The following is a 27,886-nucleotide window of genomic DNA, read 5'->3' as shown; positions in this document are numbered from 1 at the left end:
GTGCCCATAAGGCACATTTTCACATTTATTCCAGAAATAAACACCTAGGAGCACCATGTGATGACTTTTGCTAGTTTATTGTGTTGGCAGCGCTTCCTGGCAAGGTCAGAGCAGCAGGCTTAGAGCTGGACAAGTGCAGACAACCCTCTGGAATATGGAAATCCGAGAATCATGGAACCGCTGAGGTTAGAAAAGATCTCCGAGATCATCGAGTGCAACCCATGACCGATCCCCACCTTGTCACCCAGCCCAGAGCACTGAGTGCCACGTCCAGTTGTTCCTTGAACACCTGCAGGGACAGGGACTCCAAACCTCCCTGAGCAGTCCATTCCAGGTTTGGGATCGCTGCTTGCATATCCTCAATTCTTTGTTAAATTAGTCTCACACAGTTTGGGATCTTGCTTTGCGAAGGGCAGAAGTCCTGCCATTCCATGTATGCTGTCCTCTCTGGCAGCATTCCTATTCCACGGATTCTGTCCAGCCGGCAGCCCTGCTATCCCAGGGACGCTGTCCTTCCCCAGCAGCGCTTCACCCGTTCCCAGCAGCTCAGGCAGCGCCCACCGGAGGTCCGGAGGAGGCGGAGGAGCCCGCTGGCAGGGGCGGCCCGGCCGCGGTGCCGGCGCTCAGGCCGCTTCCAGCTTCTCCTGCGCGGCGGCGAGGCGGCGCTGGAGGTATCGCTGCCGCCAGCGCAGGAAGCGGCGGCGCGCCCGGCCCGCCTGCCAGCCCACCACCACCCCGGCGGTGAAGGCGGCCAGCAGCGCCCAGCGCACCACCCGCGGCCGCAGCGCCTCCAGCACCATCCCGGCCCCGCTCCCGAGCCCGAGCCCGGCCCCGCCTCCCGCTTCCGCCGCCGCGGGGGCGGGACCGGCCCCGTTAAAGGCGGCGGGCCCGGGGAGGTGCCGCGTCCGCGCGCGCCATGGCCGAGGCGGCGGCGCAGGTAGCGGCGAGGCACCCGCGTCCCCTTCTCCTTCCCCCTCAGTAACTCCGCGGAGTTTGCCCGAAGCTCCTCACACGCTGTCTTGTCTCTTCCCCAGGATCTCCTGCTGGCAGCAGCGTTTGTCTCCGATGCGCAGTACAACAGGAATATTCCTTTTAAGACCTCTCCGGAGGCTGTCAGGTAAGGAGGCGTGCGCCCCAACCGCACCTGTGGAGAGCCAACCACCAACAGCCAGAAAAAGTTGGGAATGCTAAGAGGGGTGGATGGGTGGGGTGCCAAAAATTTGGCTTAAGCTGAAATGCTGAAAATGGGGCTCAGTGCATCTGTTTGTTGAGGATGGGAAATGACATAAAGTTGTGGTTTGCTGGAGGGGAGAAAATAAAACTAAGATAAAGTCTTCCAAGCCTCTGTGGGAATGAAGAGTGGGAGGCTTGGTCAGCCCTCAGCTGTGTGGAAGGTGCTGGAGCGGAAGAACCAAGTTAAATATTTTTTGTTTACTATAATAAATATTCTGTTATTTAATCCTACTCTGAAAGACAGTATAGTATCTATCAGCTCTGAGACTGATTTGGAAACAAATTACCAAATTCCTTGCTGGCAAAAATGTTTGTTTGGGACAGCAAGTGCTGTTCTTCCAGGGCACAGTTGGTGATGCCCTGGGGATGTGCCCTGTAGCCTTTATTTATGGTGCCTGTGCCTTCTTCCTCCAGGCTTTATCACCTCTATAACCACTGGATGATGCGAACAGCCACCTACTTCTTCATCTTCCTCAACCTCTCCCTTGCCCTTTTTGAGGAACCTGCTGTGTATCCACTCCCCTTCCTGGTGAGTTTATGGTGTAGGAGCAGCAAATGCAGGTGCTGGAGCCAGCAAGGACTTCTTGCTTCAAAGTGTTTGTCAGAGGTGCCAAGAGACAGTGGATGGTGATGTTTTTGCAGATATCTTTGATTCTCTGCTCTGGTGAGACACTACATGGAATCCTGCATCCAGCTCTAGGTCAGGACCAGCGCAGGAAGGACATGGAAAGTTAGAGTGAGTCTAGAGGAGGTGACCAAGTTGATCAGAGGGATGGAACAGGTCTGCTGTGAGGAAAAGCTGGTGGAATTGGGGTTGTTCAGCCTGGAGAAGCTCCAGAGTGACCTAATTGGCTCTTCCAGTACTTGAAATGGCCAACAAGAAAGATGGAGAAAGACTGTTTCCAAGGGCCTGGAGTGCCAGGACAAGGGGGAATGGCTTCCCACTGCAAGAGGGCAGGATTAGATGGGATATTGGAAAGACATTGTCCCTTGTGAGGGTGGTGAATCCCTGGCACAGGTTTGCCAGAGAGCCCATGACTGCCAGGGATCCTTGGAAGTGTTCCAGGCCAGGCTGGACAGGGCTTGGAGCAACTGGGGTTATGGGAAAGTGTCCCTGCCCACGGCATGGGGTGGAATGGGATCATCTTTATGGTACCCTTCAACCCAAATGATTCTGTGATCTGTTTGATTCTGTGATCCGTTTGAAATAAGTACAAAAAAGGCACAGGAGCTGGCAGGGACTGTAGGAGCCATTGTGACCCCCAGGGATGGCCCATGTGACTGTAGTCAAAGTCATGTTGATGTTCTCCATCTCGGACACCAGTTCCAGCCTTCTTTGGAACTCAAGTCCGTCCTCATGTGTGGAATTAGAAGCCTAGTTTTACTTTAGGCCTGACTTTCTGCAACCTTTTTCTTTGTCCTGCACCAGTGTGATTGTGAAAGATGTACTCCCTGAATCCTAAGCAAACACAGACTTGCTGGCTTTAACCTGTCTGTGGCAGGGAATTCTGCAAAAGAAAGCCTGAAAATATTGCTCTGCCTGTTTTTTATTATGCAAAAAGGAATATTGCTGCTCCTGGTTGTGCTGGCTGAGCCCCACTCTCTCTGCAGGCCACATCAGTGCTGGAGGTGTTGTGCCTTCTGGTGTTCCTCGGCCGACTGACACACTTTGCCAAAGTCACCTTGCACAACGTCTTCTGGAAGGACACCAAGAACATCTGCATCATGGTGGCAATCCTGGTGAGTTGGGCCCAGGGGAGGTGGTTTTTTTCCCCCTCATGTTATTTTCCTGGGATCCCAGACCTGGCATACGTGAGCCATGGCCAAACCAACCAGCTCTCACAAGCCTGTTGTGTGCACCTCTCCTGTATCAACAAACACTTCACTATCTAGGCACATTCCAGTGTTACTTCTGGGAGCTTTCCTTCTTTCTCCTACAGTTATCCCTGACAGACCTGGCTGTGTATGGGGTCCTCAGGCTGTATGATGTGAGGAGCATCCGATGGTCAAGGATTGTGAGGCCCATCTTCCTCATCAACTTTGCAGAGAGTCGCCAGGTAAAGAAAAGGTCCAATGGGATGTCCAGGGTCCTGTTTTTTCACACAGCCTGCTGCTTTCCACAATCCCAGGGATGTAGCAGGAAAGTTTTATGGCAGAATTTAGGTTCCTGTGAGAGAAGGTTTGTTTCAGAAGTGGCCTGAAGCAATAATTTGAGGTGCACAAAAGGGTGGATTCACACAGTACCAGAGAAAAAAAACCCGTGTTTCTCCATGAGTCAGGGACCAGGTTACTGATTTCTGGAAGTCTCCTGGGTAAACAAGTGTCACAGTGTTCTCAAACCTGTAGTCCAGATTTGGACTCTGATTCCTCTCAGTGTGGAGAGATCTTTGTACTGCTGCCCAAGACTGGTCTGGTCCTGACTTACAAATGAATAAACTGTGATGTGGAGGCCTGGGGGAGGGAGCAGCTCAACATCTGGGCTCAGAGCCTGTGCTTTGTGGCCTGGAGTGATGGATTTCTGTCCCTGACTGGTTCCCTGCAGCAAGAACACCTCAGCAATGTCCTGGGACCCTCTGTCCCTTGGCTCCTGAGTTCACTGTGATGTGTAGGTGGGGCCTTTCCTTCTAGGATCCCCCCTGAAGAACAAGGAGGAAAGGCCTAGGACTCTCACACCCCAGTTATAGGGGTTTGATCCAGGTGGGATGGTGAGGGAAAAAAGGGGTGCCACATTGCCTCTGAACGCTTCCCTTGTCCCTGGCAGATCCGGAGGGCTTTCCGCAGCATCCGCAACACGCTGCCAGAGATCACCTACGTCTTCCTGCTCTTCATGTTCAGCCTCCTCATGTTCTCCCTCATGGCCTTGAAGCTGTTTGGAGAGAGGTGTGGATACTTCCTTTGCTCCTGGATACTCTAGGCAGACTCCAAACAATTCCTAGGGAATGCAAGCGCTGCTCCTGTTGCAGGACATGTGATCCCAGTGCTTAACTTCAGGCTCTCCTCTTCCTTCTAGGAATCTCCAGACAGCAGAAGGCTTGCCCTACTTCAGAAACTACCTGGAGATTGTGTTTGACCTCTATGTGCTGGTGACGACTGCAAACAGCCCAGATGTCATGTATGGCTGTCATGTGTAGATGATCAGATCTCTTCCTCTCACAGTGTTCTCGGGGCTCTCTGTGCAGCCTCTAATTTTCACAGCAGAGTTAAAATTCTGTGGATGCTGGGCTTTTCATCCCTGTGTCTTCTGGGTTCCCATTGTAGTTTGTGCTGGGACGGTGCTGTCAGGAGTAGGACAGGGAGGAAGGGCTCGGTCATCTATGTGCTGGAAATATCTTGAGTAAAACTGTGATGGTACAGCAACCCTGGGAATTTAAACTGAGAAATAAAATGCAGCTCTTCCTAGAGCAAGTGGAAAGGCAGATCTGAGTGCAGCAAGGCTCTGAGGCCGAAAAATAGCATATGGCTGAGGCATTGCCTCATGTCTGCTCTTAAATTTGGCTGTACTGGCAGAGATTTCATCTCTGTGCTGTCTTTGCACACCCTCAGTCAGGGCCTGACAAACCAGGATGAAAACCCAGCAGAGAAGTGTTCTCTAACTAAACTAATGCAGTTTTTAGCTTTTATTTGACAAGTTTGATCTGGCAGTCCAAAACAGTGCTTGGAAATCCATGTGGCAGTCTGTTTTCTCATGGACTCACTTTTGTCAGTCTGGCAAGCAGCAATCCCTCTCCCCTTCTCTAGGATGCCAGCGTTTGACTTCAGCTCCTGGTACGCCCTGTTCTTCATTGCCTTCGTCATTGTCAACACTTACATCTTCATGTCTCTCTTCCTGGCTGTGGTCTACAACAACTACAAGAAACACCTGAAGGTAATGCCTGGAGGGGCTCGTGACCAGTGGCTTCCTGCTGTTCTCTGTCAGGAACCTCTGTCTTTCCCTTGGAAAGCTTTGAGAAGGGGAAACAGCTTCTTGCCTTTGGTGTTCTGCAAACATCAAGCACAGATCCACTTTTCATATCATGGGGTTGTTGGGAGTTCTGCTCTTGGCATTGAATTAAATGTTCTATGGTGTTTCCCACAGATAAGGAGCACATTCTGCATTATCTTGGAGGCTTAGTTGTAGCTCAGGAATGCTGTCTCCATGCAGGGAACTGTTTTTGCACAGCATCTTTGCATGTGCTCTTAGAGCAAGGGAACTCGAAATGGGAGGTCTGAGTAAATGAGAATTTTTGTTCTACCCAAACTGGGTAGGGGAAGTTTGGGACTTGTGATCAAAGGAGGAGAGCTGAGAATTCCTGGGTGATCCCATGAGGGGGTTGGATCTTTCTCAGGAAGCAGAGTGCTGGATGTCCCTCTGCTCACAGTCATGTGCAGAAAAGGATCCCCACCCCTGCTCTCAGCGGGATTCACTTGTGGATGGGGAAGCATGTGTGGACACATCCTCTTTGCTTCTGTGGCCATTCAGATCCCGTGATCTTTGTCACCTCCTTCCTGTCTGACACTACCCTTTGTCTTTCCTTCCGGTTTTTCAGTGTTGTCCCAGCATCCAGCAATCTGTTGATCCTTCCAGAGCTCGGTGTGGAGAACCCACAGCTGCCTGTTAAACACCACTTCTCACCCCACCCTCCCCGCCACTAACTGTGCTGTGCTTTGTGCCCAGTGTCATTCCCCTGGGTCTCTTACTGCATCTGTGTGCTGTGAAAATGAGTTTATTTGTTAAAGAGGGGCTGCCTGACTCCCAGCGCTCTCTCTAGAACGAGATCCGCAAACTCGCCTACATGAAGCGCCGCAAGATGATCGAGGCCTTCAACCTCCTGAAGGAAGAGGAGGGAGAGCAGTTTGTGGTTCGGGAAGCCCGGTGGAAGCAGCTGGTCAAGCTGGTGGCTCCTGACACCAGCAATTCCCACCGGGAGCTGCTGCTCCGCATTTCGGATGATGAGCAGAAAGGGTTCATAGGTGAGCAGTGGGGACTGGGGAGGGGCCGGGGCCAGGACCCTGATCCTTCAAGGGGCTTGGCATTGGGATTTTTGATCTGTAATGGCCCCAGAGGGACTCAAAATCACAGTCATTGAGGTTGGAAAAGACCTCCAAGATAGAGTCCAACCTATGCGTGTTCCCCACCTTGTCACCCAGCCCAGAGCACTGAGTACCATTACAGTCATTCCTTGAGCACCTTCAGGAATGGGGTCTCTGGGTCCCTCTTCCTGTTTCTCTCCAGATTCCTGAGGTCCCAAAAGGTTGTTCTTGCTGCCTGTGCTATAGCCAATGTCCCACACACTGTGAGTGGCCCTTCATGGCCATTTGACATCAGGCCAAGCTCTCCATGGTACGTGGGACCTCCTGCTCTCAGCAGAGGATACGGAAAGCCTCCCTTGTTATCAGATGCAGTGTGGCTCCCCACACAGTTCTCTGGAGTGGGAGTATCGGGAGAGATAAGTCAGTCTCTGTGTTCTGAATCCTTCTGTGGTGGTTGTTGGCCCATGGCTTGAGTCAATGCCCCAGGAATGGGGCAGAGAAGCTGCTTAAATTCCAAGTTCAGCCTGTTGTGGTGGATACCACTCTGGGATTGACTTTGCTGGGAGCAGAGACAGAGTCCAGATGGCTGCCACTCCTGTGGGCTTGGATTTGTGTTTAGCAGACACTGTTTGTTTGCCATGATCTCAAGCTGACACTGACCCTCTGCTGCAGACAAGAAGTCCTTCGTGCAGCTGGCAGACCTGCTCAACATTCAGGTGGTGACGCTGAAGATCCGCCGGCACCCCCTGGCGCGCTGGGCGCCGGCCCTGTACGGATCTGCACCCAGCTGGCTCCTGCGCCGCGTCGTGAGGCACAGGTGAGCTCTGCCAGGGCCCAGGGCTCAGCTGGATGTGCTGCTGGGGAGGACAGACAGAACCCTCAGGGGCTCTGCTACTGCTCCTGGCATGCCTTGGTCAGTGTGGAGGAACCAGCTGTGGCTGTGGGTGAGCCCCCACTGTCTGAGCTGGGTTTTGCTGACATCAGGCTGTGCTTTGTGTCTTGCCATGCAGGACCAAAGTGCTGCACTTAGATCTGCTCCTAGCTCAGCAGTCTGTGCTGCAGAGCTGTGTCCTGCTGCCTCATCAGCCCTGGGAGTTCTGGAGTTCTCTAGAGCTCTCTTTCACCTCTGGGCTTTCCCAGAATCCCAAAATAGGTGGCAAGGAACATCTAGGGATGGGCTAGTGGAATCCCCTGCTCCAAGCAAGGTCAGCCACAGTAGGGTACTCAGGGCTATCCTAGCTGGTCTAGAGTATCCCCAAAGCATGGAGGCTCCATAACCTCTCTGCAACCCCTCCCAGTGCTTGATCACCCCTGGTTAAAAAAACCCAAGCAACTTCTTTGTTTAAGTGGAAGTTCCTGTATTTCAACTTGTGTCCCTTGCCTGTTGTGTTTCCCCTGGATATCACTGAGAAGAGTCTGGCTTCATCTTCCCTGCACCTTCCCATCAGGTATTTATGCACAGGTGCTTGTCCTGACCCTTCTCCCGTCAGGCTGGACCATCCCAGCTCTCCCAACACAGCACTGTCGGTCATTCTGTCAGTTCTGTGACCCTTTAATGCACCAGTTCTGTGTGTTCAGGCCTCTCTTGTACCGGGAAGCCCAGCTGACCCTGGTTCCTCCCCAGCACCTCCAAGCGTGGCCTCACCAGTACCGAGCAGGGGGGGAAAAAATCACTTCCCTGGACCTGTTAACCAAATTCTGTGTTGGACTTCAACAGCAAAACTAAACTCTTCAGTGACTCCCCCAAATTTTCAGGTTTGAGGAGAACTGATGGGTGAAGAATTTTTGAGAGAGGAGGCAAAGAGCTTCCAAAGTAACTGTGTGACTTTGACCTTCTTGGGAGCTGCAGACTGATCTCTCTTGGTTCTTGCAGGGCTTTTGTTTGGACTTACGATGCCATCATCCTGGTAAATGCTGTCTTCATTGCTCTGGATGAGGAAAGTCCCTTCATTTCATATGCAGAGTGGGTGTTCCTTGCTCTGTACATGATCGAAATCCTCCTGAAGGTCTACACTTACGAACCCAGGGAGTTCTTTGGCAAAACCCAGTTCTGGAACTGGTGAGTGGGAGTTCTGGAAGTTGGTGTGGAATGTGGTGAGTGCTGTGCTCAGCTCCTCAAGGACTGAATGGCTCCGAACTCCTGTGCCGGCCGAGTGTGTTTAAGATGGATCGGGGGATGTTGTGACAAAGCTCTCCCATGTGCCCATAGTCTGATCTGACCCAGGGCTGCCTTGGCCTGATGTGAGAGGAGCAGGGCTCACTCCTTGTTTAAGCCCCACTCCTGTCCCTGTCCCCCAAAATCTAACAGCAGTGCCTTCCCTCATGCCAGGTTTGATACTCTTATCATCTTTGCTGCCCTGACTGCAACGATTCTCAATGCCACCCTCAAGTCCAGTAAGTGCAGCTTGAGCAGCCTGCATGCCTTGGGAATTTTGGTGTCCTCCCTGCCTTCTTCCAGCACCTCAGGCTTGAGAGGCTTTGTGACCAGACAAGGAATTTCTGGAGGGTTTCTAAGAACTAACCCAGTCATCCTCTTTTTTTCCTTTTAGCTCCCTGTTATAATGTTTAACAAGAACACCATAATAACAAATGAAAGAATTTTATCTACACACTTCCCTTTATTTTCATAATAAAAATATCTTTGTTCTTTTTTCAGCCATGAAGTACAACAGCCAGCAGATCCTGGACATTGTGTTCATCCTAAGAGTCCTCAGGCTGATCCGGATTGTTGACAGCATTCAGAGGTGAGGAAGAAAGTGGGCTGGGAGACGGTTTTTGGGGAGGGGTTGTTCTGTGCCAGAGGAGGTGCTCTGTGTGCCCAGCACTGACCATGGCCACACCACAAAGCATCCCAAGGCCTTGTCCCAGCCTGCCTGGGATGAGCCCAGTGGCTGCCTCTTTGGAGGCTTTCTTTGGGGATGTGGGGAGCATGGGTGGCCAGGGTGTGACAATAACCAGTGTGGGCTCTCTGTAGGTTCCAGGTCATCATGAACACCCTGATAAACATTGTCCCGACCATGCTGACTTTTGGTGGGCTCACTCTGGTAAGAAATCCTGGTGTCTTGGCTCAAAGCACTCCAGTTGCATGGAAGTGTGTCTTAAATCTCACGCTCATGCTGTTTCCAAGGGGATAAATGCAATTCCCTGGATGGCAGGCCCTTGGAACTGTAAGTATCCATTTGAATCATATACATTCTGCAAGTGAAGGGCTGCATTCCTGCTTTTTCCTGGATCAGGATGTCCTCCTTGGATCCATAGGGTGTTCTGGCAGCCTGGGCTTTGCATCATGAGGAATTAAATCATGGTTTGGGGAAGAGGCTGAATGAGAAACTTAGATTTCAGATGATTTCCTAAAATGAGCTTCTGTTGTGATTTGGGAATATTTCCTATCCATATATTTGTAGTTCTTGGCTAATTATTCCTGCTTGGTGATTGCTGTTGGATGACTTAGGGCTCTTGGAATCTGTGCTGCCCTCCAGCCCCTTGCTGTGCCTGTGGAAACTGGAAAACCTGCTGGGATGCTTAGCTTGCCCTGGGGCTTGCAGCTTGCTGGAGAAGCAGGTGATGGGGTTTCTCTTCCCAGGTTGTGTATTGTGTGTTTGCTATCATTGGCATGGAGATATTCCACGGGAAAATCCAGTCCTTCCCAGCCAACTCGAATGCTCCTCACGCCCTGGAATGTGGGAATCCAGCTCTCAAGGATTCCCTGTTTGCCCGTGGGAAGTACTGCAAGAACAACTTCAACGACTTTGCCTCATCCTTCATCGTCCTCATGGAGCTCACTGTGGTCAACCAGTGGCATGATATCCTTTGTGGTGCACATTCCCAGCTGGATCCTTGGGAAATGTTTTGGGTTTCTGGTTCCTCCCTCAGCTCCTCCTTTCCTCTTTTCCCTTAACTCCCACTCTACTCTTTGCCAATGCATTTGCCAGCGTCACAGCTCAGCCTGCCAAGCTCTACTTCATCACCTTCCACATTGTGATGGTGATCATCATTGTCAAGTATGTTTTTTGGGATGATTTCCTCTGCTTTAGATGAAAAGGGGATCTGCCCCAGTCAGGGTACTGCTGGTGGGTCCTGGGGTCACCCACTGGAGACAGGTGGGATGTGGGATCTGCTGCATTCTTGTCCCCACTGGGTGCTGGTCTGACCTGGAGGGGATGGAGCACTGGGAAATGAGCCTGGGCATGCTGATACAGTCAATGCCAGTGGGGAAATTCTGTCTCAGTTCTGCTTGTTGTTTCTTTCAGTATCTTTGTGTCGTTCATCTTGGAAGCTTTCTTTGTGGAGTACTCCCTGGAGAAGAGTGACGTGGAAACTGCCATCGAGCAGAAAATCCAGGAGCTGGGAGTGGGAGTTCAAGAGTAAGATCCCAAATGTACCCAAGCTGGATGTGGCAAATTTGGCACCACTGATGAGGGAAAACCACCCTCTGTGTCGAGATGTGAGCTGACTTCCCCTTCCTTGTCACAAAGTTCTGGCTCATCTTCCTGAAAAATGGAAATTCCTCTTCCCTGTCTTGAAGTTCTGGCTCCTCTGCTGGCTTAGGTGCCAGTAGAAGCCGCTGGTGTTGGCTTTGCTGCCTCCTGTGGCTCTTCCAGTTGGGCATTCCAGCCCAGAGGACAGGAAAGATGCTGGAAAATAACCCCATGGCTGGTACTTGTCCTGCCCCACTGAGAACTCATCACTGCTGGGCTCCCAGGGTGGGATGTGACCCCTTCCCAGGGTAATTCCTGGCCCTTGCTGTGCAGGGATGAGCTCCAGCATGAACAGCTCCTTGACAACATGGAGAGTGCGGAGCATGAGTTCGCGGGGGAAGGTGGAACAAAGCCACAGAGCAAAGGGCTGGTGTTCAAAATTGCCTCCAAACGTAAGTGTGATCCTCCAGGGTGTCCAGGCCCAAGGTTCCCAGATGTTCCTGGGGAAGCTCCAAATCCCTGCTGCTCCCTTGGGGCTATAAAAGCAGCTAAAGCCCACCTGGAAACTTTGGGACAGCTGTGGACATTTGATGTTTGTTTTTACTTCTGTGGCATCTTCTCCTTTCCCACCTTAGCTCTTCTGTGTTCGTTGTCTTCAGTAACCTCCCTCTGGAGACGCTGCCTTGGTGGCTGAAGTCCTGCTGTGCCAAGACACCTGTTTTCCTTTCTCCTTCCTCTGTGGGCTTTGCATTCCTGCTGCCTTGGATCACGGGATGACTATATCCTCCTTTCCTCTGGCTCGGTGACTATTTCCATCCTTCTCCTGGCTTTCTTGCAGTACTCAGGTTTCCATTGTGTGAGAATAGAAGGATTTAAAATCCCAAATAATGGCCTTATCTTTAAGAAGGGGTCAGGGTACTTAAAGTAGATGGGATGGAAAAGCAGGGAGTGCAATTTGGGCGATTTTCTTTCCCATTTTAAACCATGGGCCTTTAAGGTATCCAGAGGAGCACATCTGGTGCTTATAGGGCATTTTTTTGTCCCTTCAGGATACAGGACAGTGGATGCTCTGCTCCAGCGCATGTTTGAGGCAGAGATACCCCTGGAGGACGACGGCCCTTCCTTTGAAGAGATCCTAAACTTGTCCCCCACCTCGGCTGTTCGCAGGAGCCTGAGCTCCGAGGGTGCGGCGTGAGGGGAGGATCAGGGAATGGAGCCGATTCCCGGCTGTCCAGGTGCTCCCTGGCTGCTCCCAAGCGTGGGGCCCGGGTTACGTGGTGGGAACAAACAGCTTTGTCCTCTAAAGGAGCTTTATCTCATGTAAAGTCTCATATAAACGTCTAGAATGCAGGGGGCAGTCGGAGGATCCGGCTGTGCCCGGACAGGGACCGTGCCGTGGGCAGTATGTTACGGAATAACTACTTGTAACTGGAATTGTATCGCAGCACTTTTATATGCAGCTATGGATCGCTGTACGCTGAATGAAGCAGCTCTTCAGTACAATAAATTCAGCAGTTCGTAAAAACGATGGATTATCTCCAGGTTAACCATGGGAGAGGGTTGCGGCTGCTCCACGATAACGTGCAGGGCTCGGAGGTGGGAAGCGAGGAGGCGGGTGAGGAGCGGGGGCCCTTTCCCTTCCAGCCTTTCCCCAACTCCTGCTCTTATCCCGCTTTTGGCCCTGGGCGTGTCCCGGAGCGCCGCCCAGCGCCCGCGGCGGGAACTGCTTCTTGCGTGATTGATGGGGTCAACGGCCAATGGGAATGCAGGGCGGGCCGAGGGCTGGCCAATGGGAATGCAGTGCGGGCCGAGGGCTGGCCAATGGGGAGGCGGCGCGGGGCCGGGCGCGTCCAGTTTGAATCGGCAGGAGCGGTTGGGGCGGGCGGCATGGCCGAGCCTCGGCGGTGAGCGGGCAGCGGGATCTCGGGACAACAGCGGCATGGGCAGCGGGATCTCGGGACAACAGCGGCATTGGGCAGCGGGATCTCGGGACAACAGCGGCATTGGGCAGCGGGATCTCGGGACAGCGACGGCATGGGCAGCGGGATCTCGGGACAACGACGGCATGGGCAGCGGGATCTCGGGCTGCTCCGGCCCCCGCAGCTGTGCGGGTGCCGTGGCCATGCGACGCCGTGAGGGTGGCAGAGCCTCCGCACCCCCGAACCGCGGGCGCTTCCCACCCTCCCTGCTCCCGGCCTGAGCCGGCCTTTTCCCTGCAGGAATTATGAGGCTCAGATCCGGAACTACCGAGGGCCCGACCCGCTGGAGCCGTGGGACAGGTGAGTGTTGGCCCTGGCTCGGGGTGCCCCATCCCCGGTTTGGGTGTCGCCCCTTCCCTGGCGCATCCCTGTCCAGGAGCTGCCGCTCCCGTGGGTGGGAGCTGACTCCGGAACGCTCCCAGGTACCTGCAGTGGGCAGAGGGATGTCTCCCTCTCCAAGAGAAGCAGACCTGCTGGCCTGGGCTCCTGGAGAAGCTGGTGCAGCTGTTCGTGAGCGACAAGAGGTACCATCAGGACCCGCGATTTGTGAGCTACTGTGTCAAGCTGGTGGGTACAGCTGCGGTTTTCTGGGAATTAAATTATTTTAAATTATCCTAATTTATTCACGCCGCAGTTCTGCGACTGCAAAGGGCTCTGGGAGGGGCGGGAGGCCTCAGGAATTCTGATCCTCTTCAGGACAGGAGGATCAGAAAAAAGCAGAAGTGTGTTTTTTAACCTGTGTAGCTTGGAGAAATTTGCCTTAACCTCTCTTATCCTCAGAAAGCGATACTTTCCTATTGTGATGACTAAGAAATTCTAGTGTTCTTTGTCTGCAACTCCCTTCGATGTTCTTGGAAGTGCTGTGGACTCTGTGCATTTGTATTGTGCAGGCAGAATTCATATCTTCCCCGTGCCAGTACTTTGAGTACCTGCACGGGCAGGGAATTGGAGCCAAGACTTCGGATTTCTACCTGGCCTGGGCTCAGTTGCTGCTGAAGGAGGGCAACGTGCAGGGAGCAGCAGCTGTGCTCCAAAAAGGGCTCCTCAACCAGGCACAGCCCCAGGAGAACCTGCAACAGCTCCACTGGTAATGCTGAGGCCCCTTCTACTCATTTACTCAGTGCTCATAATTTACCATGGGTAGCATCTGGTAGATTTTTTTTTCAGTGTGCTTATTTTTTTAACTATTTAAGTCTGGGAAGCTAAATGCAAAAAAAACTGAAAGTAAAATGTAATATAAAACAAATACCCAGTTCTGTTCTACTGCTGCCTCTTGAAGGCTTTTTTAGTTTTGCAGCTGTGGAGATGTCCATATGCAGTAAAAATCATGGTTTCATGGTATGATTGTACAAGGAAATCCAAGACTGCTGGGAGGAGGGGAAGGGTGAGGGACAGGTGATTTCATGGTAATAACTGAGAGTTTTTTTGCAATTTAGCTCCCTGCAGAAGTATGATCCTTGGAATCCTCCTTTGCAAGGTGAGGATGAAGAGTCCTATTTGATCTGTAGCTCCTCTAAATGAATTTTTTACCTCAATGAGTGAGTTTTGTCAGTGAAAGAAACAAATTCCCTGTAAAAGTCACTTTATTTTCCCTCTTTATGTGAAAAGTTCTTAAGGGTAATGTATTCAAAACAAGTTACTAATTTTCCAGTGCTTCAAGTTAATCAAAATTCACAAAGGAGCAAACAATTTTTACTCAATAAGTAGAAAATACTTACATTATATTTTCTGTCCCAGACACTGCTGTAAAACCACTTCAGACTTCTCATGCTGCAAATCAAATGGTTCCTCCAAAAGGTGTTTCAAGTCCTAATCCCTGCAAAACTCAGGTAAATGATGAATTATTTGGGAAAGATGTTTCTCATAGAGTTTAGGTTGGTAAGCTTGGTTGAATAGGGTAGACTGACCGTATCTGGTGTATCTCAAAACTGATACTGAGGTGGTATTGCTCTTGTTTTACTGCCACAAGCATCACATCTCCATAGGAATGTCTCATCTGGGAAGCACTGGGTCACACTCAGTGGCCTGACACATTCCCAGAATCACAGGAATAACATTAGCAGTGGACTCTGCCAGTTGTGCTGCTTAAACTTAATATAATTTTATTTTTTGGTGTTTTATTTCCCTGCTTTAGGGTCTAGATGCTGCCGACTCTCAATCCTGTGCTGCTGGAAAAGAAGTGTAAGTGGTTGGGTGATCCTTTCCAAGTCCCACTGTGAGAAAACAAGCTCTCTCCTGGGATAAATCCCCCAACCCTGGCCCTTCCCTCTCTTTCCCTTGCAGGAACTACGTCACCTACATCTCCAAGTCTGAGGTTGCGCCCAAGCCGCCGTCGGGCGCTGCTGGGTGGGAGCAGGTCCCGATGTACGACAAGAACCTGCTCCTGTGCGAGGGCTCCGAGCTCTCCTTTGAGGAGCTGAGGGCCAAGAGATACTTCAGGAAATACGAGCTCCTCAGGAGGCAGCAGGCACTGGGTATCCTCCTTTTTTCCAGCTCTCCAAACGGCTGTTTCCTGGTTGAGCTCATCCCTTGGGCTCCTCTTTTCAATGCCACGTTAGTGGTGTCTCTCCTGAGGGTACAGGAGGCACAGCATGTCATAAGACCACGTGTATTCATTTAATCTCATTGTTTTCTCCTTAGAGGAGGAGCAGAAAGACTCCATGAGGAAAAAGGAATCGGCAGTCCTGGAACTCCAAGCTCTGCAGCAGAAGCTGGACCAGCTCACCCAGCTCTCCAGAAGCCTGGAGGGAACGAGACTGGAACCAACAGTTGAGCCATACCAGAGGGTGGTGAGTGGGTTCTGGGATGGACAAGAATGCTCTGCATGGGCTTATCCCACAAAATCCAGTCAGGAGGCTGAGGCTGTAATACCAGTGTGGAAACCTGGCACAACTGGCAACACCCAGATTTTAAAGGTTTTACCCTGAGCTGTGGCTTTGCTTCTCTACAGTTTAGTTTGAGATGCAGCTAGAAGTTCTCTTGAGTTCTGGGCACGTGGAGCTAACGGGAAAAATGGGAATGGCTGTACTTGGGGGAACCTAAAGATTCTGTTGCATTCTGGTCATGTGGAGCTAGTAGAGAAAATGGCAATGGCTGCATCTGGGAGGGAATTTGGGTGTCACAGAACATTCCTCATCCCTAAAGGTGCCCCCACCTGTGAAGCCCAGCACATCTGACATCCCAGCGAACTGTATGGCACCTGCTCCAGGGCTGCATGTGCCAAAGGGCCAAGCTCTGGTGCCTGAGCAGCCCCAATTCCAGGCACCGCCAGCCACTGCTCCCACCCTGCAGCCAGCAAAGCCCCTTGGCAACCACATCCCAGCCACCTCCCCCTGGGAAGCACCGGAGGAGAAGGACCCAGCTGAAGCTCGAGCAGAGCCTGGGGAGCTCCAGAACAGTTTGCTGCACCCTGCCTTCAGTGCTGCTCCAGCTCAGGAACAGGCTCGTCCTGACCCAGCTCTGCCTCAGAGTGCAGGACAACTGTGAGTGTGCAGGCTCCTCCTCTGCTGTTGTGTCCTCAGGGTCCACACTGAGAATTAGCTAAAAATAAGCCTTTCTTCCCCTTCTGGAAGAAAATACCTGACCTGAAGCTACTGTTTTTTAAACTTAGATCAAACTTGGTCTTTATGGCCATGTTTAATTCCTTTTACCCTGTAGTTTAATTGCAGTAAGAGGAAATTTGGTGTAATGCCTGGAATAAAACCCAGGAAGTGCTTTGCTCCTGTAGATCCCACTCCAGGGTCTCCAGAGAAAGATAAAAAGTGCTGGTATTTTCTCTTTCACTTTTGCTGTGGGACTTGGCCACAAAATCAGGGGTGGGGGGAGGGAGGGAGAAAGCAAGGGTGGCTCAGTGGACTTGGCCAAGGTGGGAACAATTATGCACTCATATTCCAGAATTCCTTAGAGGCAAACTGTGTCCAAGGAGAGCTTTTAATGTGTTTTAACCTTTCTAAAGGACTCTGCTGCCTCCCAGGTTATTGGCAGCTGTAGGAGAAACTTTCCAGAGTGATCTTTATTAAAGGACCTCTCACTTCATTAAAATAGAGATTAAAATGGTATTTAAATAGCTTTTATTCCAAGGTAATGTTGTGACTCTTTCTTCTGAAGGTCCCCTAACAAGGGATCCACTGGATTAACTCCTGCTGTGAATGTGAAGGAAGGTAAGGAACCTTTGGATGGAGACTGATGCCATTGGTGTGGCTGTTCCCAGCTGGGAATCATTAACTGCGTGTGGACACCAGTTCCAGCCCTAGCAAAGCTTCTTGACTTCCCAACCTCCATCCCTGCATGTCTGTGCAGGGCCTCTCTATCCCTTCCATGGAACATGGATCCAGTCCCTGTTCCAATGTTCTGAGCAATTCCTTTTGGAGCATGGTTGGGAATCACTGTTTGTCCTTGCTGGCTTCCTGCTTCACTTTCTGTGTCAGGATAGAGCATTCCTGGGAATTGCAGATAGATTCCTTGGAAGCCACCCAGCTGTCCCAGGTCCCTCTTGCTCTCTAGGGCAGCCTCCCTTGGGAGTCTGCCACACAAATCTCTGAACAAGCCAAAATCTCTCCCCAAATTCTGCGTTGCTGCTGCTCCTTTTGTTTATTTCCCTCACTAATATTTTGCTGGAATGTTCATAAACAACCCCAGGCTCCTTCAGGAGTGGTCTTGCTGTTGTGTTTTCCAGCCTCCAGAGTTGGGAATTCCTCCTTTGCCTATGGAAATGCTTCCCAAGCCACCCCCAACACCTCACTGGGAGGAGCAATGGGGACGACAACGCCCTTCAAGGTGCAGCCATCACCCACAGTCCACACGAAGGAAGCCTTGGGTAAGGTCTGGAACAAAATTTTCCTTCCCCTGGAGTCCATGGGATCTTTCCTGGAAATAGTGAAGCCTTTTCTAGCCAAGGGAGCAGTTTGGGGATGGGCACGTGCACCATTCAAAGAGGAAAATAACATTAAATCATTAATTGTCTGTTGGCATTATCTGGGTGACCCAAAACTTCTGACCAGAAATTGATGTTTTAACAACATCCCAGCAGCCACATCCCATCAATTCCTGGATAAATCACTGCCAGGCTTCTTGGGAGTGTGTTGTCTGAGCTGCTTTTTCAGGGAATCCTGTTTGGGATGTGAAGACCTAAACCACACTAATTTGGAAGTTCACAGTCAGTTCTGCTTGATGCTGAGCTGAATAAAAATGGAGAAAAAAAAAAACAAAACAAAAAGCCTGTGGCATTCATTAGCCCTACAAATATCTAAGTTTTCCAAAAATCTGAGAAATTAAAGGAGAATTTGCTTTCTTAGGAAACTTGGAATCTTCCTTGGATAGGGAATAAAAAGGGCCATGACCAAGTATGTGTTGGCTAAATTGGCCCTTCATGTGTCTGATCGGTTGTTTGAGGTGTTTAAATGTAAGAGGGAGGAATAATTGGTTATTGGCTGCTGATAAATTACAAGAATATTATTAATTGGCATTTAAGGCTCTTAGAGTTAATTGGCATTTGATTTGGCTGCTACACAATGGAAGAACCTCTGAAAATTTCTTTTCCTGGGAGATTTATTAATTTATTATTTTTTTCTTTCTTAGGTGTTCTCATGGATATGTTCCAAACACCTTTCTTGCCTGAGCCATCTCCCCTGGAAGACAGTGAGGGACAATTTGAAGCCTTTTGCATAAAAAGTGGTGTGTGCTCTTTATTTTCCCCGTCTGTAGAATTCCATCCTTTATTTCCCGTTGACACCTCCCACCAGCCCTTGCTGTAAGAGCTGAGCTGGACTGAAACTCAGGAGCTTTACAAGAGTGAGCTGAGAGAGATTTCACATCTGGGGTTGGGCTGGAAAAATCTTCTTTCCAAGAGTTGATTGGAGTGGGAATTCTGCAGGTGCAGCTGGATGGAGCCCTGAGCGTCACGTGCCTTGAGAAGGGGGAGAATGTGGCTGTGTAAATAGTCTTTGGGTGAAGATAACAGGGGTTATCTTTTATTTTTCAGAGCCTGGTGAATGTTTGAAAACTAGCATTGTTGTCCCTACCACTCCTGCATTTGCCATTTTTGAGGATGAGGAGGAGAAGGAGAATGGCAGGTAAGGAGGGAAAAAGGAGCAGCTGAGCTCAACTCCTTAAAAATCATGGAAAAAAATCGATCCTGTTCTATGGGACCTTGCTGTGGCTGTGCCAGGACTGGCTCAGATAAAACTGGTGGCAGCTGCCTGGAGTGCCATGAGATGAGCAGGAGTTGCTGCTCTGGGATTACACAACTTCCTTGTTTGGACAGTGCTTGGGAGGCTTCATTCCCTGCAGAATCTGAGCTGCTGCAGCTTGTCCAGGTTGCTGCAAATGGGGCTCTTAAAATTAAAGTTAAAACAAACCAATCTTCGTTGTGACCAGTGTGCCTGGAAAGCTCCTATACTGGAAAGCTGTTCTAAACTTTTTGGATCATTTTTCAGGATCCCACAGCACAAGAACAAACCAGAAGAGCCCAGAACTTTTGGAGAACATCCCTTGACTGACTGTGCAGCAGAAGTGAGTGGTGATGCTGCAGGGATTAGCCTTGGAAGTGGGTCATGTACTTAGGAGGGTTACCAGAGTGGGTGGATTCAGCTCTGCTCTATCCCAATCCCATAATATTCCTAGGAATGATGCCTCCTGAAGGCTGATTACCTTTTCCCATTCCTTGCCAACAGGATGAGCTTTATTGATTGTTGAGTGACATAAAATTAATGGAGAACTCCACCTCTCAAATGTGTGGAGTTGGCATTAGTTTGGGGGAAGAAGAGACATTTCATCTTCCTGCAGCCACATTGCAGCTTCCATAGCCAAGGAGATGGATAGAACTTGGATAGAAAAGATCCCTTTCCATGGGATTGGCTTTTCCAGGCTCTCACAGCAGTTTCTGATGGTCTGCATTTTGCTGTGGCTTTGACTATTACCAACATTCAGACCCAGTCTAAAACTGTGGAAACATGGGGTTTTGTTTATATTTCAGGATAATTTTGATGGTTTCATTTTAAATCTTGACATTTTTTTCCTGCCTAGGGAGAAGCAGGGACCACGGAATTCCTGTGGGATGATTACACGGTGTGGAATGGCCCCTGCAGCAACAAAGCCCTGGCTCCTAGTCCAGACAACACCAGGGATTTTGCCCGAGCTGCCCAGCTCATGTCCACACCCTTTAATTACCTGGCAGCTCCTTCCCAGCCCCCTTTGCAGGACAGAGGTAAAATAAGGAATATTTTGTGTGGAAAACATTGAATTTGATGCCTCATGACTCCATTTCTGCCCAAATCCAAATCCCACCTCTGTGTGGCTCTCACTGCTGCCACTCTATGAAACAGCAGCTCATAAGCTCTCCAAGGATTTTTAATTGGGATAAGAGGAGGTGGTGAGGGACAAGAGAGGCTTTGTGTGTCCAACTGCTGCTGTGAACCATTCCATGGGGTTGCGAATATCCAAACATTGCCTGAATCCCATCTGGAGCACCTTTATGCTGCTCTGCCCCTTTTAAATCTTGGAATCTTCTTCCTGGAGAAACCCAGCTGTTATTTTAACGTAGATATTTGAAATGAGACTTTGAGTTCTGGTTTTTGTGGCAGCAGCTTTCAGAGCTGTTGGGTGAGAATACTCCAAATATTCCTGCTTTTGGGGAAATGCACATTGATTTGCTCTTGTTCCCTTTGTTCAGCCTGTAAGGAAAATTTGCCCCAAATGAATTTGGAATTCTCTGGAGAACTGCACAGGCAGCCAAAGCCCAAGAAGTTAAGGTATGCTTCTCTAATGCAAGTTTCCCAAGGTTTTCCACTGCATCAGCCTGGCTCTGCCCAGCACTCATCCCAGCACTCTGGGGGTAAACGAACCTGGGTTTGGTGACCATGCCCCAAAAATCCTTCCAATATTTAAGTTCTGCCCCATGGAAATTAAAAATTAACTGGCCAAAAATCCACTGTTTTCGTCTTTTGGTGCATTTGAGAATTACTAGGGAATGGGTAAAATTACTTGACCAAACCTAATTTTCTTAAGAAAATTCCATTTTATTCACCTCCATGTTGGCAGCGGTGCCATTTGACACATTTTTGTTCCCTAAAGGTGCCAGACCCCCAAGGCAGAAGGTTAATAATCAAATACTATTATAACATTATTAACAATTAATAATATTTTGTTTAAATCTGTAGCCCAGTTCTTGAACACGTCCCAGAACAGAGAGGGCTTCATGGTAATGTCTTGAAACAAGGGACTGGAATCCAAGGAATTGCTGCAGCTGCTTCCCAACCACTGCATGAGCAGACAGCTCAAAGCAGAACTGGACATTCCTCCTGCCTTGGGGTGGATAGATGTTCCCAGGAGATGCTCTGTGGAGCCGAGCAGGACAGGACAGCCGGGAGCAGAAGACCTGCCGGTACACAGCACTCCCTGTTTTTTTCTCCCGGGATTCCAAGGGCTGTGCTTTGTGCACTGGAGGGAGCAATTGCATAATTCCTGTGAGGGATGTGAGGAGGGATGAGTGTGGGTTGTACCTGGATTACACATTGCCATGGATACTCCAGAGTGCACTTTGGGAAGCTCTGGATTTCTGGGCAGGTGCAAAAGCTGGAGCATCAAAATCAAGGAATACTTCACATATTCTTATCCCTCCTGGAGGTTTTGGTTTATTATTTTCTTTAAATTAGTGATGCTTTCTCAAGCCCAAGTTTCTGTTACCTCCTTGGAATGACACCCAGAGCTTAAACACTTCCCTTTTTTCCATGAAGTCCTTGTTGAGAACCCCTGGGACAAGGAATTGATTGGCAAATTCTTGTCGGAACTTCCAAAGCCACTCCACACCTACACCAACTACTTTGAGTGGAAATCTCCCCTTCCATTCATCAAAGCGAAGACTGAACTCTCACTGGGTAAGAGCTCCTTCAAAACTTATCACTGCCAAGCATTTCTTGAAGCTTTTTCTAGGAGAACTTCTCGGAAGTATGTGGGAATTCAGCTTCCTTGTGTGTGTGTATCTCCAGATTATCTCAGCCTCAGGCTGGAAATTAGGCCTGGGGTTGGCTTGTTTGTCTTTTTAGCATGACCCTTTTGGATGCTGCATTTTTCCCAGTTCTCCCTGTAAACTGGGCCACAGCTCCCCAGCTTTGTGTGGAACAGCAGCGGGCCCATGTCAACAAAAGCTGTAGGACAGGGATTGCAACATCCCTGTGGGACTTAAACATTCGTGTTTACTTTTCAGGCCATGCCCTTTGGAATTTGACTGCTTCCAGGGGGTCAGGCAAAAATAGAAACACTAGGGTTGAGTGTGTGGCACATCCAGCACTCCTGCTCTCTCCTGTTCCTAGCAGGAAGAGATTTGTAGGGGAAGACTTGATCTAGGATTAAATAATTCATATGGGCTTGTGATTTTCTTTTTTTCTCCTGGTTTTCCTCTGTGGAGTTGGCAAGCAGGATTTAATGTTAATCTTTTAAAGGTTCCAGCTCGTTCCATGTGGACTGCTTGGTTGGAGAAGGAGCTTTTGCCCAAGTCTATCAAGCTTCCATCCTGGATGCCAGTAACCCTCAGAATAATCAGAAAGTGATATTCAAGGTCAGTGGTGTTGGGCCACAGCAGCTCTCCTGGAATAATTCTGGAGTCTGACCCACCCCCTGGGTGGATTCACACACATCTTTGGCCTTTCCAAAAATTGCCTCAGGACCTTTTTGTGGATCTTTGACTTCTCTCCATCATTTAGTCCTTCAGGAAAAACTAAAGCCCCTCTTTAACCCCTGAAGTGAAACTTTTTCAGGAGAGAGAGGTAATTTATGCTTTCTTTGGAGCATCAGCGATTCACAAGGAGTGTGTGGAATTGTGGCATGGGATTGAAGTCTTGATTTGAGAGGATTCATCATGGAATTTATCAACTGAGGCTAATTACTGTGAGGGTGGTGAGGCCCTGGCACAGGTTGCCCAGAGAAGGTGTGGCTGCCCCTGGATCTCTGGAAGTGACCACAACCAGGATGGTCAGGGCTTGGAGCAACCTGGGATAGTGGAAAGTGTCCTGTGGCAGGGGATGGAAGATGGGACTGGATCATTTTTCAGTTCCCTCCCAAACCAAACCATTCTGGAATAAGTTCAAGAGGGAAGATGCCTGATCTGCCATGAAAAACCAACAACAAAGCCCAACCTGAGAGGAACTCCAGCTCTTACTGCTCCCAGATTTTTGCAGGAAATCCGCTTCTTTCTTCCAGGTCCAGAAACCTGCCAACCCCTGGGAGTTCTACATTGCAACCCAGCTGGTGGAGAGGCTGAGCCCCAGCATGCACCACCTCTACATCCACTTTTATTCCGCCCATTTCTTCTCCAATGGCAGTGTTTTGGTGGGGGAGCTCCACAACTATGGAACGCTGCTCGTGAGTGCCACTAGCTTCTGTTCTGGAGCATCTCTGCTCTTAGGGAGCGTTTCCTCCACTTGATTTACCTCCTTTGGGAATATGTTCTTCCTTAAGCCATGCTGTGTGTCTCTGACTTCCAGAATGCCGTCAACGTTTACAAGAAGCTCCCAGAGAAGGTGATGCCCCAAGCCCTTGTCATCTACTTTGCTGTCAAAATCCTTCACATGGTAGAGGAGCTGCACAGCTGCAAAATCATCCATGGGGACATCAAACCTGACAATTTCATCCTGGGAGAAAGGCAAGTGTCTCCTGTTGTCATCAGATGTCGCCGTGTGGGAGCCAGGAGACACTGAGGTGGGGTGTTTCTTGTCCTGTTTGAAGGTTCCTGGAAAACAACACGTGTGATATCGATGGGCTCTGCCACGGCCTGACCCTCATTGACCTGGGCCAAAGCATCGACATGAAGCTCTTCCCTGAGGGAACAGCCTTCACTGCCAGGTGTGAAACATCTGGATTCCAGTGCGTGGAAATGCTGACCAACAAACCATGGAACTACCAGGTAAGGGACGGCCTGGAATCTCAGAGCTTATGGCACACAGAACAACTGGACTCTACCAGCGTTGGAGCCTCTTGCAGAGCCTCTCCCCCTCCATGGGGTGTTTTCAGCTCATTTTTAGTGCTCTGGGTGACAGCCCTTTTTGACACAAAATTGGTGTGGTTTTGGTTTAGACAGACTACTTTGGGATTGCAGCTACCGTGTACTGCCTGCTCTTTGGGACCTACATGCGCCTCAAGAATGACAATGGGGTCTGGAAGCCTGAGGGAACCTTCAGGAGGTGGGTGTCCAGAATATTCCCCAAATCTGTGCCTAGATTTCCTAGAAACCCATGTTGGTACCACATTGCTCAGGTCAGGTTCTGTCACAGCTTTCCTAACTGGGAGCAGAGTAAAAATGAGTATTTTAACAGCTGAATTTAGTGCTTTTTGTGATGCTTTTTTGTCCCTTTTTGCAGGCTTGCCAATGCTGAGCTGTGGAAAGAGTTCTTTGAGAGCTTGCTGAACATTCCCAGCTGCCACAACCTGCCTTCCCTCAGAATCCTGTGCCAGAAGCTCAAGGATTTATTTTGCAGGTCCTACGCTAAGGAAATCAAGTTCCTTCGGAACAGACTTGTTGTGTTGCTCATCGAGCACAAACGCTCACGGAAATAAGGGTTGAGTTTGCACAGTTTCCAAGGACTTGGGGTTTTATGGATGTGGAATATTTTTGTAATAACTTGGTTTCAAATAATAAATTGGTTTGAGGCTGACTTCAGCAATGATGGCTTGCATCTTTCTGTGCTTTTTTTGGGGTAAAAATATGCTAAACTGAGTTGTTAATTGGTTGGGGAGGCGATGGGTATACTTGGATTGGGCTCTTCCTGGTCTGCCTGTCCTCAGGAATTTCTAAGATGGAGGAAATGGAGGTTTGCAGGTCAGATGTAAGTTGGACAGGACTGAACCCACCCTTGGTACCTCCCGTTCTGACCTCCCCCCACATCATTATTCAAGCTCAAGGGAAACTCAGAAGGAAAATGTCTCTTGTTTGCCTGTAATGGCAGAATTTTGGGGAAAAAAGTGTTCCTTTAAAAGGAATATTTATGCAGCACAATCCCTGTGAGGAAGGAAAGGGCATTAATTTGACTTTTGCATCTCCCCACAGGAGGGAGACAACAGCCTTTCCTATTCTCCCTCCTTCTGCTTCTATTTCAGGGGTGTTTTTCCTCTGCTTAAGTTGTTCAGCTAGGCACCTGGTACAGGCTGGGATGGTCAGGAAGGGCTAGAATGTGTTGGTTCTAGGGGCTGCTGTTCTCCCTACAGCTGGGGCTCCTCTCCCTGCCCTGATGGCAGAACCTCTGGGATTCCTCTTGGAAGCAGCCTGCTTCCCGTGGCACATGGAAAAGCCTTGGGCTTTGATCCGAAGCAGCTGGTTCCTGACTAAGCTGGAGTGTGTTGCACCAGGAGGCAGATCAGCTGGAGCAACCTTGGAGCTGGTGGAAACATAAACATTGGATGCTGGGGTGGCTTTTTTTTTGTTCCCTTTCTCCCCTTAGTTGTATTTTTTTACGAGCTGAGCCAGAGCCAGCTGTTCTCTGGCCAGGCCAAAATCTCTGCCAGGCTTAAGTTTTTAGATCTATATTGTAAATTATATATTTTTAGTTCCTCGTATAATGCAGAGGGATATGTGAAGGAGCACTTTTCAGAGCATTATGAGCACGATGGAACTTTTAGCTGCAGCTTTGCCCTTAAAATGGTGTTATTTTACATTAAACATCCTTAAAAACAGCCCCCTGTCCAAGCCACCTGCTCCTGTCCCCATCCCACCATCATCCCATGAGAAGCAGGGAGGAGAAAGGTTAAAACTATCCCACAAGGGATAAAAATGGATCAGTGCACTGATGAGGTGGGGTGGAGGTTCTGCTGTTGTACTTGATTTAAACCAAGCTGTTAAAAAACCCAAGAGTGAAGCCCAGGGCCCACCTGGCAGGGTGATATTTCCGCACTGGCACGTGCTGGCTCCACGCCCAAAGAGATCTCGAGGTATCCCCAGAGTTGCCCTTTAGAGATAACTCATCTTGGGGCCTCCACCACCCACACGGGAGAGGAGAGATTTCCTGGTGTGTGGGTGGGTGGCTCTGCCTTCTACAGAAAACCCAGGTTTACTCATCTTACACCCTCTCCCATCAAGCAGGGCCCCCCTGCTGGGGTCTGAGGCTCTCTCCCAGCTCCTCCATCCCTTGCTGGTGGTGGCTCACCACCACTCAGCCCTGGTCAAGCCCTTTCTGCTGCCACCTCCCTGCAATTCCTGGCCACAATTCTTAATTTTGGCTTTGAAGGCATTAACAAGGATAAAGTGTGAGGCTGTTGAAAGCTGCAGCCACCTCAGTAATTAGTCAGGCACACACCAATGAAGCAGCAGTCCTGGTCCCCCTCCTTGGGGTCACCTGTGGTGATGTAACTTCCCTCATTAGGAACAATAATTAACTTTAAATATACATTAACAGGACCCAAATTCACTGGTGGCAGCAGGGAATCCAAGTGCCACCTCCTGCCCAGCCTAGGGACCACTCGGGTCACAATGGGACCATTCTTGTTGCTTGATTCACCACCACGTCACTGTCACCACTGTGAATCTGTGGAGATCCCCCAGGGAGGGTTTAGGGGTTTCTTTAACTAAAATATACATTTATCTAACAAAACCCACCTGTTCTTATCTCTGTCCAACCTTTGCTGTTCAAGCACCCCCATGCTGATGACAAAGGATTTGATTTTGGGTCGGTGTTTGAAATTGGGAGCATTGTAAAGGTCAGGCTCCAAGCCTGGCTCAGACAAAGTCTTGTGCTTGAGGCTCAAACTTGATTTTATCTGGCAGCACGAGTGAAGTAACATTTATCATGATGGTTGGAGGAGAAGGAGAACAAGGTGTCATTTTTTTCCGTTGGTGCTTTGTTCAGATCAGAAGGGGTTTGATGAGCACCCACTGGGCGGGGAGGAGGGCTTGGGGGTGGTTTTCCCTGGGGGTTTTCATGGCACTGTGAAGAGTCTGTTCCCGCCAGCCAGGCCCCATCTTTTTTTGCTCTAACCTCCTCCCTGCTCACTTCTCAGTGGCAGGGGCAACCTGCTGGGATTGGACTGGGCTCCATGATCTGGGAGGTCATTTCCAACCTAAGTGATTCTGTGATGGCACAGAGGGAAGGCTGGGTGGGAGATGCCACAACTGAAGTGCTGCAGCAGCATAGGATCCCCTCCATCCTCCTCTATTCCTTCCTTTCTCCCTCCTCATTTCCGTGTGGGACATGGGAAAGCTCCCTGTGAATGGATGCTGGTGGGTGCATAGGAGGGCTGGGATGAGGCATTCCCAAACAGCATTCCTGGGGAGCTGGGGATGGATGCTGCAGGGCCTGAGGCAGTGTTGAGAGGCAGGTTTCAACTCCCCCTCCTTCAATCTGTGCCCACAGTGCCAAAAATGAAGGACCTTTGGGATCGGCTTTTGTGCAAATTCCTCTGAGACACCTCATGACAAGAGGAACAAGGATAATGCCAAAACAGATTTCTTCCATGAGGCTGGAGCCATGATTCATGGTGGGAAAATGCACTTGGTGCCTTCCTGGCTCTCCAGAATCCCGAGGACAGGAGGAGAAGGGCCAGCTCAAGGCTGGGTGTTGGAAAGGCCAGCCTGTTCCCCATCCCCTCTCTGCTCCCGTGAGCCACCCACACAGAAACCAAAACAACCCAGGAGGAGAAAATAGACTCAACATCTGCTGGCTGGCCGAATGTCCCGGCAGCCCAGCTGCCCCAGAGTGTCCCCCTCACTCTGCCCCACCACCACAGGATGCTCTGCAGGCCCCAGCCAAGGGGAAAAGCCTCAGATGGCTCCCGGATCCAAGGGAAGTGTGAAGGAAGCAGGGTTTTGTAGAGCCCCACCAGTGCTGTGCTGTGGGTACCACTGTTGGAGGGCTGGAAAAAGAGGAACAAGCCTGATTTTCAGCACTGCTTCTCCCTCACTTTTCTGGTGGGGAAAGGCCAGACTTTTTGAGCCCTTCCCTTCTGCTGCTGGTCCCTGTCTTCAAATTTTTCCCTAATGTGTCTTCCTAACAAATATCCCTAATTATTTTTGTCCACTCGAACACCTGCAGAGACTTTTCCTTCCCCTCCCATTGGAGTGGGAACAGAGCTGGAGCAGCCAGGGATGCTCCAGCAGTGTGTGGGACCTGGCTGAGGTGAGGGACACTGGGGTGGGATGGGGGACCTGTGACCACCCTGGAATCTGCTCCAGCAGCAGTGTTCAGCCCCTTGGCAGATGGGCCAAGTCCTTCCTCTCCATAAGGCTTCTTCCACTCCATGGTCCTTCCTACTTCTCCATCATCCTTC

General features: G+C 50.1%; 2 protein-coding genes across 2 annotated transcripts; one reads left to right on the top strand and one right to left on the bottom strand.

Moving 5' to 3' along the window:
- Positions 1–58: 58 nt before the first annotated feature.
- MTLN (mitoregulin) lies at positions 59–915 on the bottom strand. The gene has a single exon (XM_041715321.2). It carries the CDS (start codon positions 798–800, stop codon positions 624–626), a length of 177 nt encoding a protein of 58 aa, XP_041571255.1. The 5' UTR covers positions 801–915; the 3' UTR covers positions 59–623.
- BUB1 (BUB1 mitotic checkpoint serine/threonine kinase) lies at positions 799–24,290 on the top strand. The gene is made up of 41 exons (XM_041715322.2): positions 799–937; positions 1,035–1,117; positions 1,648–1,762; positions 2,845–2,973; positions 3,174–3,290; positions 3,995–4,113; positions 4,244–4,345; positions 4,972–5,098; positions 5,982–6,183; positions 6,916–7,060; positions 8,117–8,302; positions 8,573–8,637; positions 8,900–8,987; positions 9,218–9,287; positions 9,827–10,046; positions 10,154–10,244; positions 10,494–10,607; positions 12,881–12,940; positions 13,063–13,207; positions 13,531–13,727; positions 14,077–14,117; positions 14,378–14,469; positions 14,775–14,821; positions 14,924–15,114; positions 15,281–15,429; positions 15,785–16,122; positions 16,748–16,800; positions 17,316–17,456; positions 18,218–18,313; positions 18,621–18,711; positions 19,075–19,150; positions 19,664–19,844; positions 20,310–20,388; positions 20,797–21,020; positions 21,373–21,513; positions 22,078–22,193; positions 22,835–22,996; positions 23,119–23,276; positions 23,360–23,537; positions 23,708–23,814; positions 23,992–24,290. The coding sequence occupies exons 1-41, from the start codon at positions 917–919 to the stop codon at positions 24,185–24,187; spliced, it is 5,253 nt and encodes a 1,750-aa protein (XP_041571256.2). The 5' UTR covers positions 799–916; the 3' UTR covers positions 24,188–24,290.
- Positions 24,291–27,886: the final 3,596 nt, after the last annotated feature.

The sequence above is a fragment of the Taeniopygia guttata genome, chromosome 3 (assembly GCF_048771995.1).
Source record: "Taeniopygia guttata chromosome 3, bTaeGut7.mat, whole genome shotgun sequence".
Lineage (NCBI taxonomy): Eukaryota > Metazoa > Chordata > Aves > Passeriformes > Estrildidae > Taeniopygia > Taeniopygia guttata.
Note: the sequence above shows the minus strand (reverse complement) of the source record. Positions and strands in the feature narration are given on the sequence as shown.